General features: G+C 39.9%; 1 protein-coding gene across 2 annotated transcripts in view; it reads right to left on the bottom strand.

Annotated features, from left to right (window-relative positions):
• ASTN1 (astrotactin 1) overlaps positions 1-12,994 on the bottom strand; it is a 321,704-nt gene extending 308,710 nt beyond the window's left edge. For both annotated transcript variants that reach the window (XM_025363659.1, XM_025363650.1), the window contains exon 1: positions 12,195-12,994. In XM_025363659.1, the coding sequence (XP_025219444.1) occupies positions 12,195-12,477 (283 nt within the window). In that variant the 5' untranslated portion in view covers positions 12,478-12,994. The remainder of the gene's footprint in view (positions 1-12,194) is intronic.
• Positions 12,995-13,564: the final 570 nt, after the last annotated feature.

Here is a 13,564-nt window from a genome sequence, read left to right as displayed (position 1 = left end):
TCAGTACCACAGAAAGCGTACAGATTTGCATTGCATAACTGCAAAAGATGCTATAGGTACACAGGTTCCATAGTGCGGCAGATTCACCATCAGAATTTTCTCGTATTTAGAATTTAAAAGCCAGCTAGAAACTGATAACAGTAAAAGGATTTCACTGGGTACTGCTGTGGTTTACATGACTAACACCACGTTCCGTCAACCAAAAGTAGTCAATTAACACACAACATTAATAGCTTTCATATACAGAAAGTATAATCCTTTGGAAAATAAATAAATCAAAAAGAAAACACTCCTTTTACAAAAGCACAAACAGATAAAATATCTAGGAGTAAATCTAACAAGAAATGTGCAAGAACTATATGAGAAAAAAAAAAAACCTTAAATTTCTACTAAAGGGCAGTCAAAATTTGAACAAATGCAAACATATAAATTTCTTAAGTAGAAAAACTCAACATCTTAAATATTCAGTTATTTCTTAATCAATTTAAAAATTTAACAAGGTTTATGATTAAAAATACCACTAGCTTTTGTTATTCTTGTTGTTGTTACGTTTTTAGAACCAGATAAGCCAGTTAAACTTTATACGGAAAAAAGGAATGGCTAGGAGAACTCTAGAAAAGAATAGCAGCAAAGGGTGACCAGCCCTGTGAGATATTAAAACACACTACAGAGTTTTAATAATTAACACAATATGATATAGGCACATTAATATATCGACATAGTAATAGAACAGAATAAAAGCTCAGAAATAGACCTAAATGTACTATGGAATTTATTATATGATAAAGGTGGCATCTCAAATCAGAGGGGAGATTATGAGCTATTTAATAAATGGTAATCAACCATCTAAGTAACAATGTGGACAACTGCTACAGCTTGGATGTGTGTCCTCCCAAACCACTTATTAAAATTTGATCCCCAATGTTGGAGGTGAGGCCTAATGGAAGGTGCTTGGGTTGCAGGGGTGGATGCCTCATGAGTAGATTAATGCCTTCCTTGGAGGTAAGTGAGTTCTTGCTCTATTAGTCCCCTCTAAGAGCTGGTTGTTAAAAAAAAAAAAAATCTTGGCAGCTCTGCTTCTCTCTCTTGTGATGATATCTTACCAGGTAATCTCTGCCCATTCTGGCTTTCCTTTGTCTTCCACCATGAGTGGAAGCAGCCTAAAGCCCTCCCCAGATGCAGATACCCAATCTTGAACTTTCCAACCAACAGAACTGTAAGCCAAATAAGCCTTTTTTTTTTTTTATAAATGACCCAGCCTCAGGTACTCCATTATAGCAACATAAAATGGACTAAGACATCAGCTAAAGTTGGTACTTCATATAGCATACTTGGATAAAGCTATATATCAAACTACATACCACAATAAATTCTAAATATACCAGGTATTTAAATGCAAAAAATAAAGCCATTAGAGTATTCAGGAAAAAAAAAATGATGAATACTTCTATAACTTTAAAGTGAAGAAGACCTTTCCAATGAAGACATAAGGTATAGAAGTCAAAAAGAAATAATTAATATCTTCACTTACATAAAATCCAAAGACTTCTGGAAAACCAGCCAACCAATAAACAAGCAAACAAAAACATAGGCAAAGTCAAAAAACATACAATAACCTGGGAAAAATAGCATTTGCAACTCATGTTACAGTCAAAGAGATAAGCTCCCTCATATCTAACATGCTCCTAAAATATGAAAGGAGTAACAGTTAGATGTCACTTTACACTCAGTAGATTGACAAATATTAGAACACTGTACAATGCCAACTGTTGGTGGGAGTATGGGGATTTAGGAACCCTCAAATATTAATACTACTGATGAGAGTACAAACTGATCCAGCCATTCTGAGCACAGTTTGGTAGTATTTAGCCAAATTAAATATGCATAATCTTTATAAACCAGCAATTCTGCTCCTGCTATGTATCCCAGATAAATTTTCACAGAAGTCCTTGAGGAAATATGTACAAAAATGATAACTGCAGTATTATTTATAGTGATGGGAAGCAGGAGGCATCCTGGATGTCCATCACTGAGAGGACTGGCAAAATGTTATAGGTGACCATCATGTAGTGTTCTGCAACAGTCAGAATCAAGGGATAAGACTTCTGTTTTCCAATAAACCCTTCTGCAATAGTGGGCATGTTTTATGTATTCACTGTTCAATATGGTAGCCGCTAGCCACATGAAGTTGTTTAAAATTAAACTCATTAAAATGTAAACATAAAAATTCAGTTCCTTGGTTGTACTAGCTATATTTCAAGGGTTCAAGAGTTACATTTGGCCAGAAAGTACCATACTTGATAAGGCAGAACTAGAATACTACCATTATTACAGAAATCCCTATTGGACAGTGCTGGGCTATATTTATACTAAGTAGTATGAGTAGATGTTAAAAATATAGTGCTGAGTGAAAAGAGTCAGTATCAGAATAACAATATCACATCACAATTTCCTTGAATTTAAAATACATTAACGCAGAACAACTATTGACTTATTGCAAGAACACATACCAAAAAAATAATAAGCATTAGGGAAATTAGAATATTTTCCTATGGGGAACAGTGAGTGAAAACTGAGAGTAGGTATAAAGGAAAAAAAGCAAATAGGCGAATCAATAAATGACTGGAAGGAGTAAGGGCTTTCAGAGACCTATAATAAAATATGCTGTGAATTGAGGAATACGATTAAGTCAAATCTCTGCATGAGATTACAAAAAAAGGAAAGCACACAAAAATCTGCATACTAATGTTCATAGTATTTTTATTCATAATTGCCAAAAACTGGAAACAACCAAGATGTTTTTCAATAGATAAAAGGACAAACTATGGTACTTCATGCAATGGAATATTATTTAGCAATAAAAATAACTGAGCTATCAAGCCATGAAAAGATGTCAATAAATCTTAAATGCATGATATTAGGAAAAGACGCAAGTCTAAAAGGGTTACATACTTTATTACAACTATATGGCATTCTGGAAAAGGCAAAACTACAGTGATGGTAAAAAAGCTGTGGTTGCCAGAGTTTGGAAGTAAGGAATGGAGGATTAAATAGATGAAGGGTAGGAGATTTTGTAGGGTGATCAAATTGTTCTGTATGATTCTATAACTGCGGATTTATTACACCACACATGAGTGAAAATTCATTAACTTTAGGGAACAAACGGGCAACTTTATATGCGCAAATTAAAAGAAAATAAAACATTTAGGAGATTGGGTGATCCCAGGATGAATGCAGAATGTGACAAAATGCTAACTATATCACAAATGTATGAACAACCTCACTGGAAGGAGGTTGGGGGGAAGTGTTGGCCTAAGCAACTTTAGAGTAATCTGTAAGACTAAAGACAAAAGAAATTGTACAGAAAAACTGCCCTATAACTAATAAAATTGTTCCCCATAGTGGTATGGACAAACAATTCCAATACTGTAATACATCCACAGTGAAACTGAAAAATTAAATACATGGATGGTAGATGGTGGGAGCTAGGTTACTCATTGTTGGAGTAGGATAAGCACGGTGAGGAAGTGAGATGATTCATGAATTAGATGAGACTTAATGTTAATCAGGTAATGATAATTAGATAATGGATTAAAGCTGGAGACATCAGTATGAACTCATGATTAGCTTAATATAGACACATATGGTTACATATAGAAATATTTACAGATAGATGTACACATATGTTAGTAAAGACATATATTTCCTTGCTCTGTCAGCTGAGAGAGCCTAGCAGCAACAACACTCCTGCAACAAGCCCACCTAGTTCCCAGATCTTGGTTTCTAACATCATCCTCCAATTAAAAGAGTGATGGGGGCCAGGCATGGTGGCTCGTGCCTATAATCCTAGCACTTTGGGAGGCTGAGGCAGGCAGATCACAAAGTCAGGAGTTTGAGACCAGCCTGGCCAATATGGTGAAACCCCATCTCTACTAAAAATATAAAAATTAGCTGGGTGTGGTGGCAGGCACCTGTAATCCCAGCTACTCAGGAGGCTGAGGCAGGAGAATTGCTTGAACCCAGGAGGCAGAGGTTGCAGTGAGCCGAGATTGTGCCACTGCACTCCAGTGAGACTCCGTCTCAAAAAAAAAAAAAAAAAAAAAATCATGTGCTGCTTGGAGAAATAGCTGATTCTAGAATAGGGGCAGGTAATATGCAAGATGACCCTGGAGAAGCCTGTAGTGACAAGAAGTAAAAAGGAGCTCACAAAACAAAAACCCACATTGACTGGGGTATGTCAAAGTTTCACAGTAGCCAACTAAAAGAGCTTCCATTAGCCAATGCTGAGACAAACAATTTGAGCAATAAAATCAATAAAGTAGTACTGAATTAAAACCCAAAGTATAAAATAAATATTCATGAGTCCATAGGACATAAATAAGTAAACAAATAAATGGAAGAAAAGAAACAATTCTCTTATGTAGCATAATTCAAAATAATTTATGTAGATACTCAGCCTTCAAGAAGGTGGACCACAGCTCCCCATTCCTTTGGAATAGTCTGTGCACAGTGACTTCCTTCAAAGGAGTGGAGAGAGGGTAAAAAAGGTAACTTCACAGTGGAGAAACCTGGCAAATACAACCTCAACAAAGTGACTGAGGTCAGCATTAACAGTGAGAAGTCAAGTTGATAGAATGTACCCTTGATATGATCTGATGAAAATGACACTTTATAGCTTCCTTCTCCAAACCTTAGTTCCAGTCTAATGATGAGAAAAACATCAGACAAATACTGATTGAGGAACATTCTACAAAATGCCTGACTAGTATTCTTCAAACTCTCAAGGTCATCAAAACCAAAACAAGCCTGAGAAAGTGTCATAGCCAAGAGAAGCCTAAAAAGACGTGATGACTAAGTGTACTGTGGTACCCTGGATGAGATCCTGGAACAGAAAAACAATGTTAGGTAAAAACTAAGAAAATCTGAATAAAGTATAGACTTTTGTTAAAAATCATGAATCAACCTTGGTTCTTCAATTGTAACAAATGTATCACACTAATATAAGATGTTAATAGTGACAGAAACTGAGTATGGGGTATAATATGGAAACTCTCTGTACTGTCTTCCCAATTTTTCCATAAATCTAAAACTGTTCTTTTTGTTGTTGTTGTTGTTTGTTTTGTTTTGTTTTATAAGGTCTTACTCTGTTACTCCGGCCAGAGTGTACTGGTAGGATCTCTGCTCAACTCCACCTCCTGGGCTCAAGCCATCTTCCCACCTCAGCTTCCCAAGTAGCTGGGACCACAGGCATACGCCATCACATCCAGCTAACTCTTGCATTTTTTGTAGAGATGAGGTTTTGCCATGTTGCCCAGGCTGGTCTCAAACTCCTGAGCTCAAGCCATTCACCCACCTGGCTTCCTAAAGTGCTGGGATTACAGGTGTGAGCCACCACACCTGGCCTAAAACTGTTCTTTAAAAATTAATTTGTATTTTTTTTTTAAAAAAAAGGAAAACAAGTATCAGGTACTGCTGGAAGCTTTGAGGCCCTCTTTTTCACCCTCTCCCTTCACACAATCTTCCCTTTCCACAAGAGGTAACACTCGTCTTTTATTTTGTTTTTGTTTTCTTGCTTTTCATAAAAATTTTGCATTTGTATGTATTCTTAAACAATATGTTATTTTGCATTTACATAAATAAAATTGTACTATATTTTTTTCAGCTATTTTCTTATTTTCACCTAACGTTACATTTGTGAGATTTACCCACATTGATATATGTAGCTACAACTCATTTACTCTCCTGGTGAGATAATATATCACCGATGAAGGTGCCACCTTGTACATTTCTAGTCTCCTGATAATGGTTGCTTCCAGGTTTTGCTATTCCCAACAAATATTCTCATGTATACATGTAAAAATTCCTGTGTAATGAAAAGCTAGAAGTGGAACTGCAAAATCTTCAGGCATATACATTTTCACCTGTACTATATAATACCAAATCGTTTCACAAAAGTAGTCATGTCAGTTTAGATTACCGTCAACAATTTGATTGTTTGTTCCTTGGAAATCTAGAGATCTATACCAATACTTTGGGGGTTTTATTAACATTTTAAAGTGTACATGATTAAAAACAAAATATCAACTATTTCATATTTTTAGTAGGAATAAAATAGTGATAGATGACCATGTAACAAAAGTGATTGAAACAATTTTTTAAAAACGTAATTAATTACTTTTTAAAAATAATAAAATGATGATAGGTGTCAATTTGTAGTACATTTGAAATTTCCATAGACCTTAACTTGCCCTGGGAGATTAACTTGCTCATAACAGAGCTCTTTTTGCCATCTGTGTGCATAAGCATGAACTGGTTTAAAAGTGAAGAAATGAGAACTTCGCATGTCCCTGCTGAAAAGTTGCCAAGTTTTGTTCTCATAAACTGGCCGTAATGTGAGAAACTACTAGTCTTTTAAGTTTAATTACATTTCTAATAAAAGAAAGAAAAAAGTACGTGTGTGTGTGTATATGATATATATGTGTATATATAGTGTGTCTATAAGACAAGACGTCAATCTTGCTTCCTCAGATGAATAAAGAAACTAAAATTGGCTGGGTGTGGTGGCTCATGCCTGTAATCCCAGCATTTTGGAAGGCCGAGGTGGGTGGATCATTTGAGGTCAGAAGTTCGAGACCAGCCTGGCCAACATGTATGTATGTAACATGTATGTAACAAAAGTATCACTGCCTTTAATGAAAATGCAAAAAAAAAAAAAAAAATAGTCGGGCATGGTGGCGGGTGACTGTAGTCCTAACTACTCAGGAGGCTGAGGCAGGAGAATTCCTTGAACCTGGGAGGTGGAGGTTGCAGTGAGCCAAGACTGTGCCACTGCACTCCAGCCTGGGTGACAAAGTGAGGCTCCATCTCAAAAAAAAAAAAAAAAAGAAATTAAAAATTTATTTTTTCTTCAAAAACTCTAATTACTTGAATTTGAGTCATATCAACATATCTAAAAAAGCATTTAAAATGTTGTAAAATTCATCATTCACATTCAAAATTCCTTTGTTGTAAACATCTAAATTCCTGTAGAGAAACGGTAAATAACAACCCTCTCAATACTATAAATTAGCACATTCTGCTAGCATGAGTTATATAAGTGCTGAAGAACCTACCTTAGGATTGCTACCATTCATCTATTGTGTCTTGGATAGGGCTGCCAATCTATACAAATGCATTTACTTGTTAACTTAGGCAGCTCACTGTAGTGGAGAGGAAAAAAAAAAGGAAAAGGAACATACTTCAAAGTTTCCCCTCAAATGAGAAGATGGAGAGATGTGTGAAAAGAATTGGGGATACCTGGGTATTTTAACTGTTTCCTATCAGGCCAAAGCTCACCCATAAGTAACATTATGTCCAATATTACCTTTGAAGCCAACTGAAAAGCTCAGTAACTGCTATTTAAACAGTTCCACTGAGCTCTCAAAATAAGTTCTAAGCACAAGACCACCCAATACAAAGATGATCGGCTTTGGACAAGTAGCTAAAACCATATTACTTTCTGGAGAGCTCCATTTAACAAGGGAGTCTTCTTTCTGGGACTCTCAGTTTGCATTTCTGTAGGGCCCTCCTCAGAAGATCACTGAACATATTACCTTCATCCCCAATGCAGCCTACCTACCTTGTTTATCATGATTGTGAGTCCCATACATGTCACCATAGGGACATGGAAATATGGCTACCTGAACCTGAAAACTATAAATAAATAAGAATTTCCAAACTCTTCTTAGCAAAGTATATGTACTTATCTGACTATTTTTTGATGAAGTTATTAAGGCTGGTGTGAGAAATCACTCAATGGGCAAGGATATTCAAGATGTATTTGCATAAAGACCATAAAAGACTCCTCTGTACAAACTAGGTGAGTGTGCTTTCCCTATTTTAACTATTTTCAGGGCTCCTTTTATTCAACCATGAAGAAGAAATGATTTTGAAAACTTTTAAGGCATGTAAAATAGTAGCTCAGAGAAAGGCTTAAACATCATATTGACCTGAGTTCGAATGATGGATCCATCAACTGTTCACGAAGTGACCTGAGTAAGTTATTTAGCTCCCCGATTCTTCTATATTCTCCACTGCTGGAATAAGTAGAAAGCCAGAAGTTGACAGCAAATCTGTCTTCAAAGCCTGTTCTTTTAACCGCCACACTTGCCTGCTCCAGACACTTTAAACAGCACCTTGCATGTGGGAACTTACTACCTCTCTGCAGGCTGATTGATTTATCTTCAGGAATACCTTCTTCAATCAAAAGCCATGACAGCTAAAGCAAAATGCCAAGGCACAAGAGAAACACCTTTCTTCACTAAGTTGTACACATGCAAAAGCTCAATAGTTGGGTGAAATAGAAGGGCTTCTCCTTCAAATAGTGATGAGGCTGATATAAAAATGTATTCTATTCACAGCACAGAAAACCTGGAAGTCACACTTCAGGTTAACTCCTTATCTCCAAATCAAATATGCTCCAAAGCAGGAATGTCTACTATATTGAAGGCTGAAATATGAAATTTTAGTTTAGATATGAAATATTAGTTGACTAATTTGGCAAATCTCTTAAATCTCCTGAGAGGATGCTAAGGCTTATGTGCCCAAATATTTTAAATTAGAAATGACAGTTATTTTGCAACACTTTTGAGGCTTTCACCACACATCTGAAAGCAGGGGTTTAGGTTTAGATTACATGGCTTAGAGTTAACCAGATAAGTACTATGAAGAAGAATATCAGGCACAGAACCATCAGTATCTGTGAGAAGTATAGCAATCTAGACGTAACTAAAAACATTCATATTCAAAGCATTTTAAAAACCATGTATAGTCAAACAAAACATACCTAAAAGTCATATTGGGCTCTTGAATCACAGTTTGCAAACCCTATCTGAAAGAAAAGGAGATATTGACTCCTCTTCTCTACTCAGAATTACACCACAAGCAAAACTGCCAAGGCTGATGGCTGAGATAGCCTCTGGGAGCCAGACTTTAATGCTTTCTATGTCAAGTCAGCCCTCCCTGCCTAGTTTTGAAGTGGAAAGCCATGTGCCACTCTACAGAGCCAGGCCCAGTCCCCAGTACTGTTATGCCACAAGGCTCTGTCCAGGCAGGCTGATCCCCACACTATGCCATATGCACGCCATTTCCATATTCACTCCCACCACCAAATGCCTTTGCTCATCTTTTCTCCATGACCTTAAATGTCTTCACCTTTCCTAGTCCAAGCCAAACCTAATCTACCTTTAATTTTGCACATTTGTGGGTGTTTTTCTGTTTTAATCCATGCAAAGAGCACAGAAGTGGGATACAGGCTTCATAGAGAGATGACATGTGCATGGTTTAGAAGGAAGAATGGATACCACCTAATAGAGAAAAGGCAAAGAGCCTTCTAGGCAGAGTAGCTACATGTGCAAAGTCTTGAAAGAGTCCAGAAGGCCATGGCAGGCTTGGAGGAATAAAGGGCTGGAGAAGCTGGCTGCAACCAGAATGAGAAGACCCAGTTAGCCTCAGTGAAGTTACAGGACTTGATCCTAGAGGCAAAGGGAAGCCAAAGCTTGTTTTTCTTATTGTTTGTCTTTTTCTTTCACTCAAAGAAGTGACAGGTCTGATTTTAGTCAAAGCTTCCGGTCCATGATTACCATGGAATCTGCTCTTGTCATGCAAGCAGATCCCTCCACAGCATCCCTATACCCCTTAACAGCCATACCACACAATTAGGTAGGTACAGCTCTTATAGGTATCTTTGTGTTTCCAGTGACTAGAGACTACTTGAGAGCAAGAGACTTTTTTTAACTTCTGTTTCCTAGTAATGCCTCTGAGTGCTGAGCAAGTACAGCTCAATAAATTTCCAGAATTGACTGATTCAGATTCTTCCAGGAGATGGATTAAGTAAACAAGGTTCCAAAGATAGGAGTAGGGAAATCCCAAAACCAACTTCACTACAGCCCTCACCATTGGCCAAGAGCTGCATGATCAAGACCACAAAAGTTAAATTCAAAACTACCTTTGAGTCTATCCTCCATAAATTTGGACTCCTCTTCCTTTCTGCCCCGATCTGTTTAACCACCCACCCAAACTGAAATTCATTCCTTCTTCCTTTGAGCATAATGAACCAGAAAGAATAGGTATCAGCCCGTCTGTGGTTCTGAGCATACCCCACTGACTGGGAGGGTGGGAGACAATCGAGGTATTTAAATAGTGCATCTGGCCCTGAAGTGAGAGAGTGTGGCTGTGTGCCTGTGTATAAATGCCAAGTTGCAGCAGGTTACCATAGCAACCCCAACAGGACACTGCAGTGGGCAGCTTTGCACAGAGGTGCAGAAAACCCATTCTTACAACATCTGGGCTTTCACTGTGCACATTGGTTCCTAGCAGGCACATCACAGCATTAGGCCCTGGATTTGGGATTCTGTAAAAAAGAAATGAAATGTTGAATACCTGCTAGCCCTCCCTTTTTTTAAGCACCATGCATGTACCTTTTCATGCACAGTAAACACTACAAGCAGAGTGCAAAACAGCCTCCTTAGAAGCACATAATTCCCTCTACTCACTTTTATATACTATGATGAACAGACTATACTTTGCACATCAGCATGATTTCAACGTGAACTTTCCATCCTCTAAATAACCCAATAATTGTACATTTTGATGAGCAGCATATCCACAATTGTCCCATTTCCAGCTAATCCCCAGTTTTTATTATGTGATTGCTATTTTTGAATGCAAAAATAAATAATCCTGTCAAGAGTGTAGGTTGGGTTTAATGGGTTCAGCTGAGCTGCACTCCACGAACTGTAAAGCAACTTTTCAAAGGGCCAGGCAATTTTTGAAATTGCTTTTCCATAGGGGTTGGGAAGTAGGGGTTTATTCACTCACTTTCTAATGTTTTCATTGTGAAGACATCTCCTGTGACGGAAGAGCAAGAGGGATGTGTTAGAATTCCACACGTGGCTCCAGCCTACATGTGGCCATCAGGAAACCATGTTCCTGCAAATGGAACTCTAGTTGGTAGGGTATTAAGTAGATGGAACAGCCTCCTGGACATTTTCTTTTTTTCTCTTCTTGGATCTAGAGACTGAAGTGTGGTTTTCTTTGAATTTCTCCTGGGCAAAATAAGAATAATTGGCAACATCACTAAAGAAATGGATTGCATGGTAGGCATGCACAGCAGGGTGAGAGCTCCATCTGTACCTGGGAAAGTGAGGAGAATTTGGCTAAGTGATATGAACTTGTGGTGCTTTGCAAGATACTAGAGCAGGACCACAATATCTTTGCAGCTTAGTAGTGGAAAACAGGGATGATTTGAAGTAATGTGTGGGTTCCAGTACCTGAAGTGACAGGAGTTCCACTACTTGAAGGTGACCTAAGAAAATTACAGTGGGGGAACCAAAAAGAGAGAGATGTAAACAAACAAACGAAGGAATCGCCCCTTGCCTAGAAAGGTCATTCTGTGTGCAGGAATGCCTATGTCTATCTAAGGTGGCCCTGGGAACAAAGAAGAGACCAATATTAACAGACTACAGTTGTATTCTATCTTTAACCAACTGTGATGTGACATGGATGTATGGATGTGGTTGAATTAGGGGGTTGTGACTTCTAAGCATCTAATTCTGGAGGACTCCCCAGAATGAACAGTTGGGGGATAAGAAACTTGAGTGTTTGGCAGGGAGGGTGTCAGTAGCCTGGTGATAGATAAAGGGCTCTCCATGAATGAAGACTAGAATCTGGCCTGCACATAGCTGGCAAGGTGATGACAGGATACCTGTTTCTAAAGCCCCCAGGAAGTGCTGTGAGTGGGTGTGGGTGCCCAGGGTGTGTGAAGCAAAGAGCTGAGCATGTGGCTAGGGAGTGGGGAAAAGGGATTATGGGAGTTGAGCTGGTAGCAAACAAAAAGTGCTGTGTGGATGTGCTTCCGAATCAAAGCTGGGAGGTCAAGGCTGGGAGAGGTTTCAGAGAGACTCCTGCAACCTGTTTCTTTGGGGCAGGGCAGCTGAGAGGAGGCTCAGCATCCAGGTCGGATTTGGGGAGAAGTCAGGTGCAGAGGCGCTAGTATGCAAGTGGGTGTGGAGAATGGTCCGGGAGTGGGGCGGATCCGGGAGGTAGGAGTGGGGGAGGGGAGGTCGTCGGCGAGTGGGTGTGTAGAGAGAGCTGGAGTGGGGGGTGGGGGTGCCGGTCCAGCGCCTCCGGCCGCCTCGACCTCCCCCGGGACTCACCCAGCACGAAGTAGGGCAGCTCCGTGTTCTCCAGGTCGTCCACTACGACCATTTCTCCCGGGAAGTCGTTGCGCACCGAGAAGAGGAGCTTGGGCTCCGAGGCCGAGGGGCTGTGCATGATGCTCAGGTCGTTCTCGCGCAGGAAGGGCAGCGCCGACACCGTGATGCTTTTGAGCTTGCACTCCAGCTCCTTGGATGGATCCACGTCGCCGGCGGCCGTGGCCAGCACAGCTGCCGGCCCCCAGCAGCAGGCGAGCAGGGCGCAGAGCCCGGCTAAAGCCATCTTGAGCCCCGGCCGCCTTCCTCCTAGCGCTGCGATGGTGGGGGAGGAAGCGAGCAGGGAGGGAGCGAGGGAGTGAGCGCGGGAGGCGGGGGAGGTTAGGGAGGGGATGGAGAGCCGGGAGAGCCCTGGACCCCGGAATGAGATGCCGCTTGCAGAATGATGGGTTTAAGCTCTAATGTCTGGAGAGCCCCGGATTCTTTGTTTCCCGGAGCTGCTTATCTGGAGAAGAGAAAGCGGGGGAGGGGAGAGAGGAGAAAAAGGGAAGGAAGGACGTCGAGAGGAAAGAGGAAGGGAGCTGAGGATTCTAGGGAATCAGGTCAGCCCCCAGCTGGCTGTCGGTGCTCCTGCCTCTCTCCTCCGTGGCATCCTCCAACACAAGCAAGGCTCTTGGCTATGAACTACCTGCACGGCATTTTTAATACATTGGTCTTTGCAATGTAAAATCTTCCCTCTCGCATCATTATCCAGAGGGCTTGAGGAAGGCACACACAGGCACACACCTTAACGGGCGCTTCTGGAAAGCGGGGCGGTGGGGGTAGATGAAAATTCCCCCAATGGTTTTGTGGATGTATTATAGCTTGTCCGAGGCTTGCTTTCCGCCCTCTCCCCGCCCCACTAGTTGGATTTGTACATAAGATGAACGGCAGCTGGGAATGCACATGTGTATATTTTTACTTAGCACTAGCTTTGCAAAATATTTAAAGAAAATATTTGTTATACTGGGTTAGATGGATGGATAGATATGCACAACAGAGCAAGGTGCACAGTTAAGCAGGAGATCAAAACTTTTACTTGTAACTTCTCTCTGCTTCCTTTCATTTCTATCACAAATGTTATCTGTAGTAACCAATAAAAAGATGATTTGGGGAATACTATAGATGATAGGAAAAAAAGCAGAGTTAGCTCAAATAAATCTTGAATTTTTAATTTTAGAGAATCTAGTAAATAGGACAAAGCTAGAAGGAAATTGTGAGAAAAACCAAAGTTCCTAAGCATTCTTAACAGATGGAAAAGTAATAAAAGAATATCCTTGGATATGAGCTAAGTCAATCCCAGTCCAGTCAAGGGTACAACAGGGCAGATATTC

The sequence above is a fragment of the Theropithecus gelada genome, chromosome 1 (genome assembly GCF_003255815.1).
Source record: "Theropithecus gelada isolate Dixy chromosome 1, Tgel_1.0, whole genome shotgun sequence".
Lineage (NCBI taxonomy): Eukaryota > Metazoa > Chordata > Mammalia > Primates > Cercopithecidae > Theropithecus > Theropithecus gelada.
This window is presented reverse-complemented; position numbering and strand designations above follow the sequence as displayed.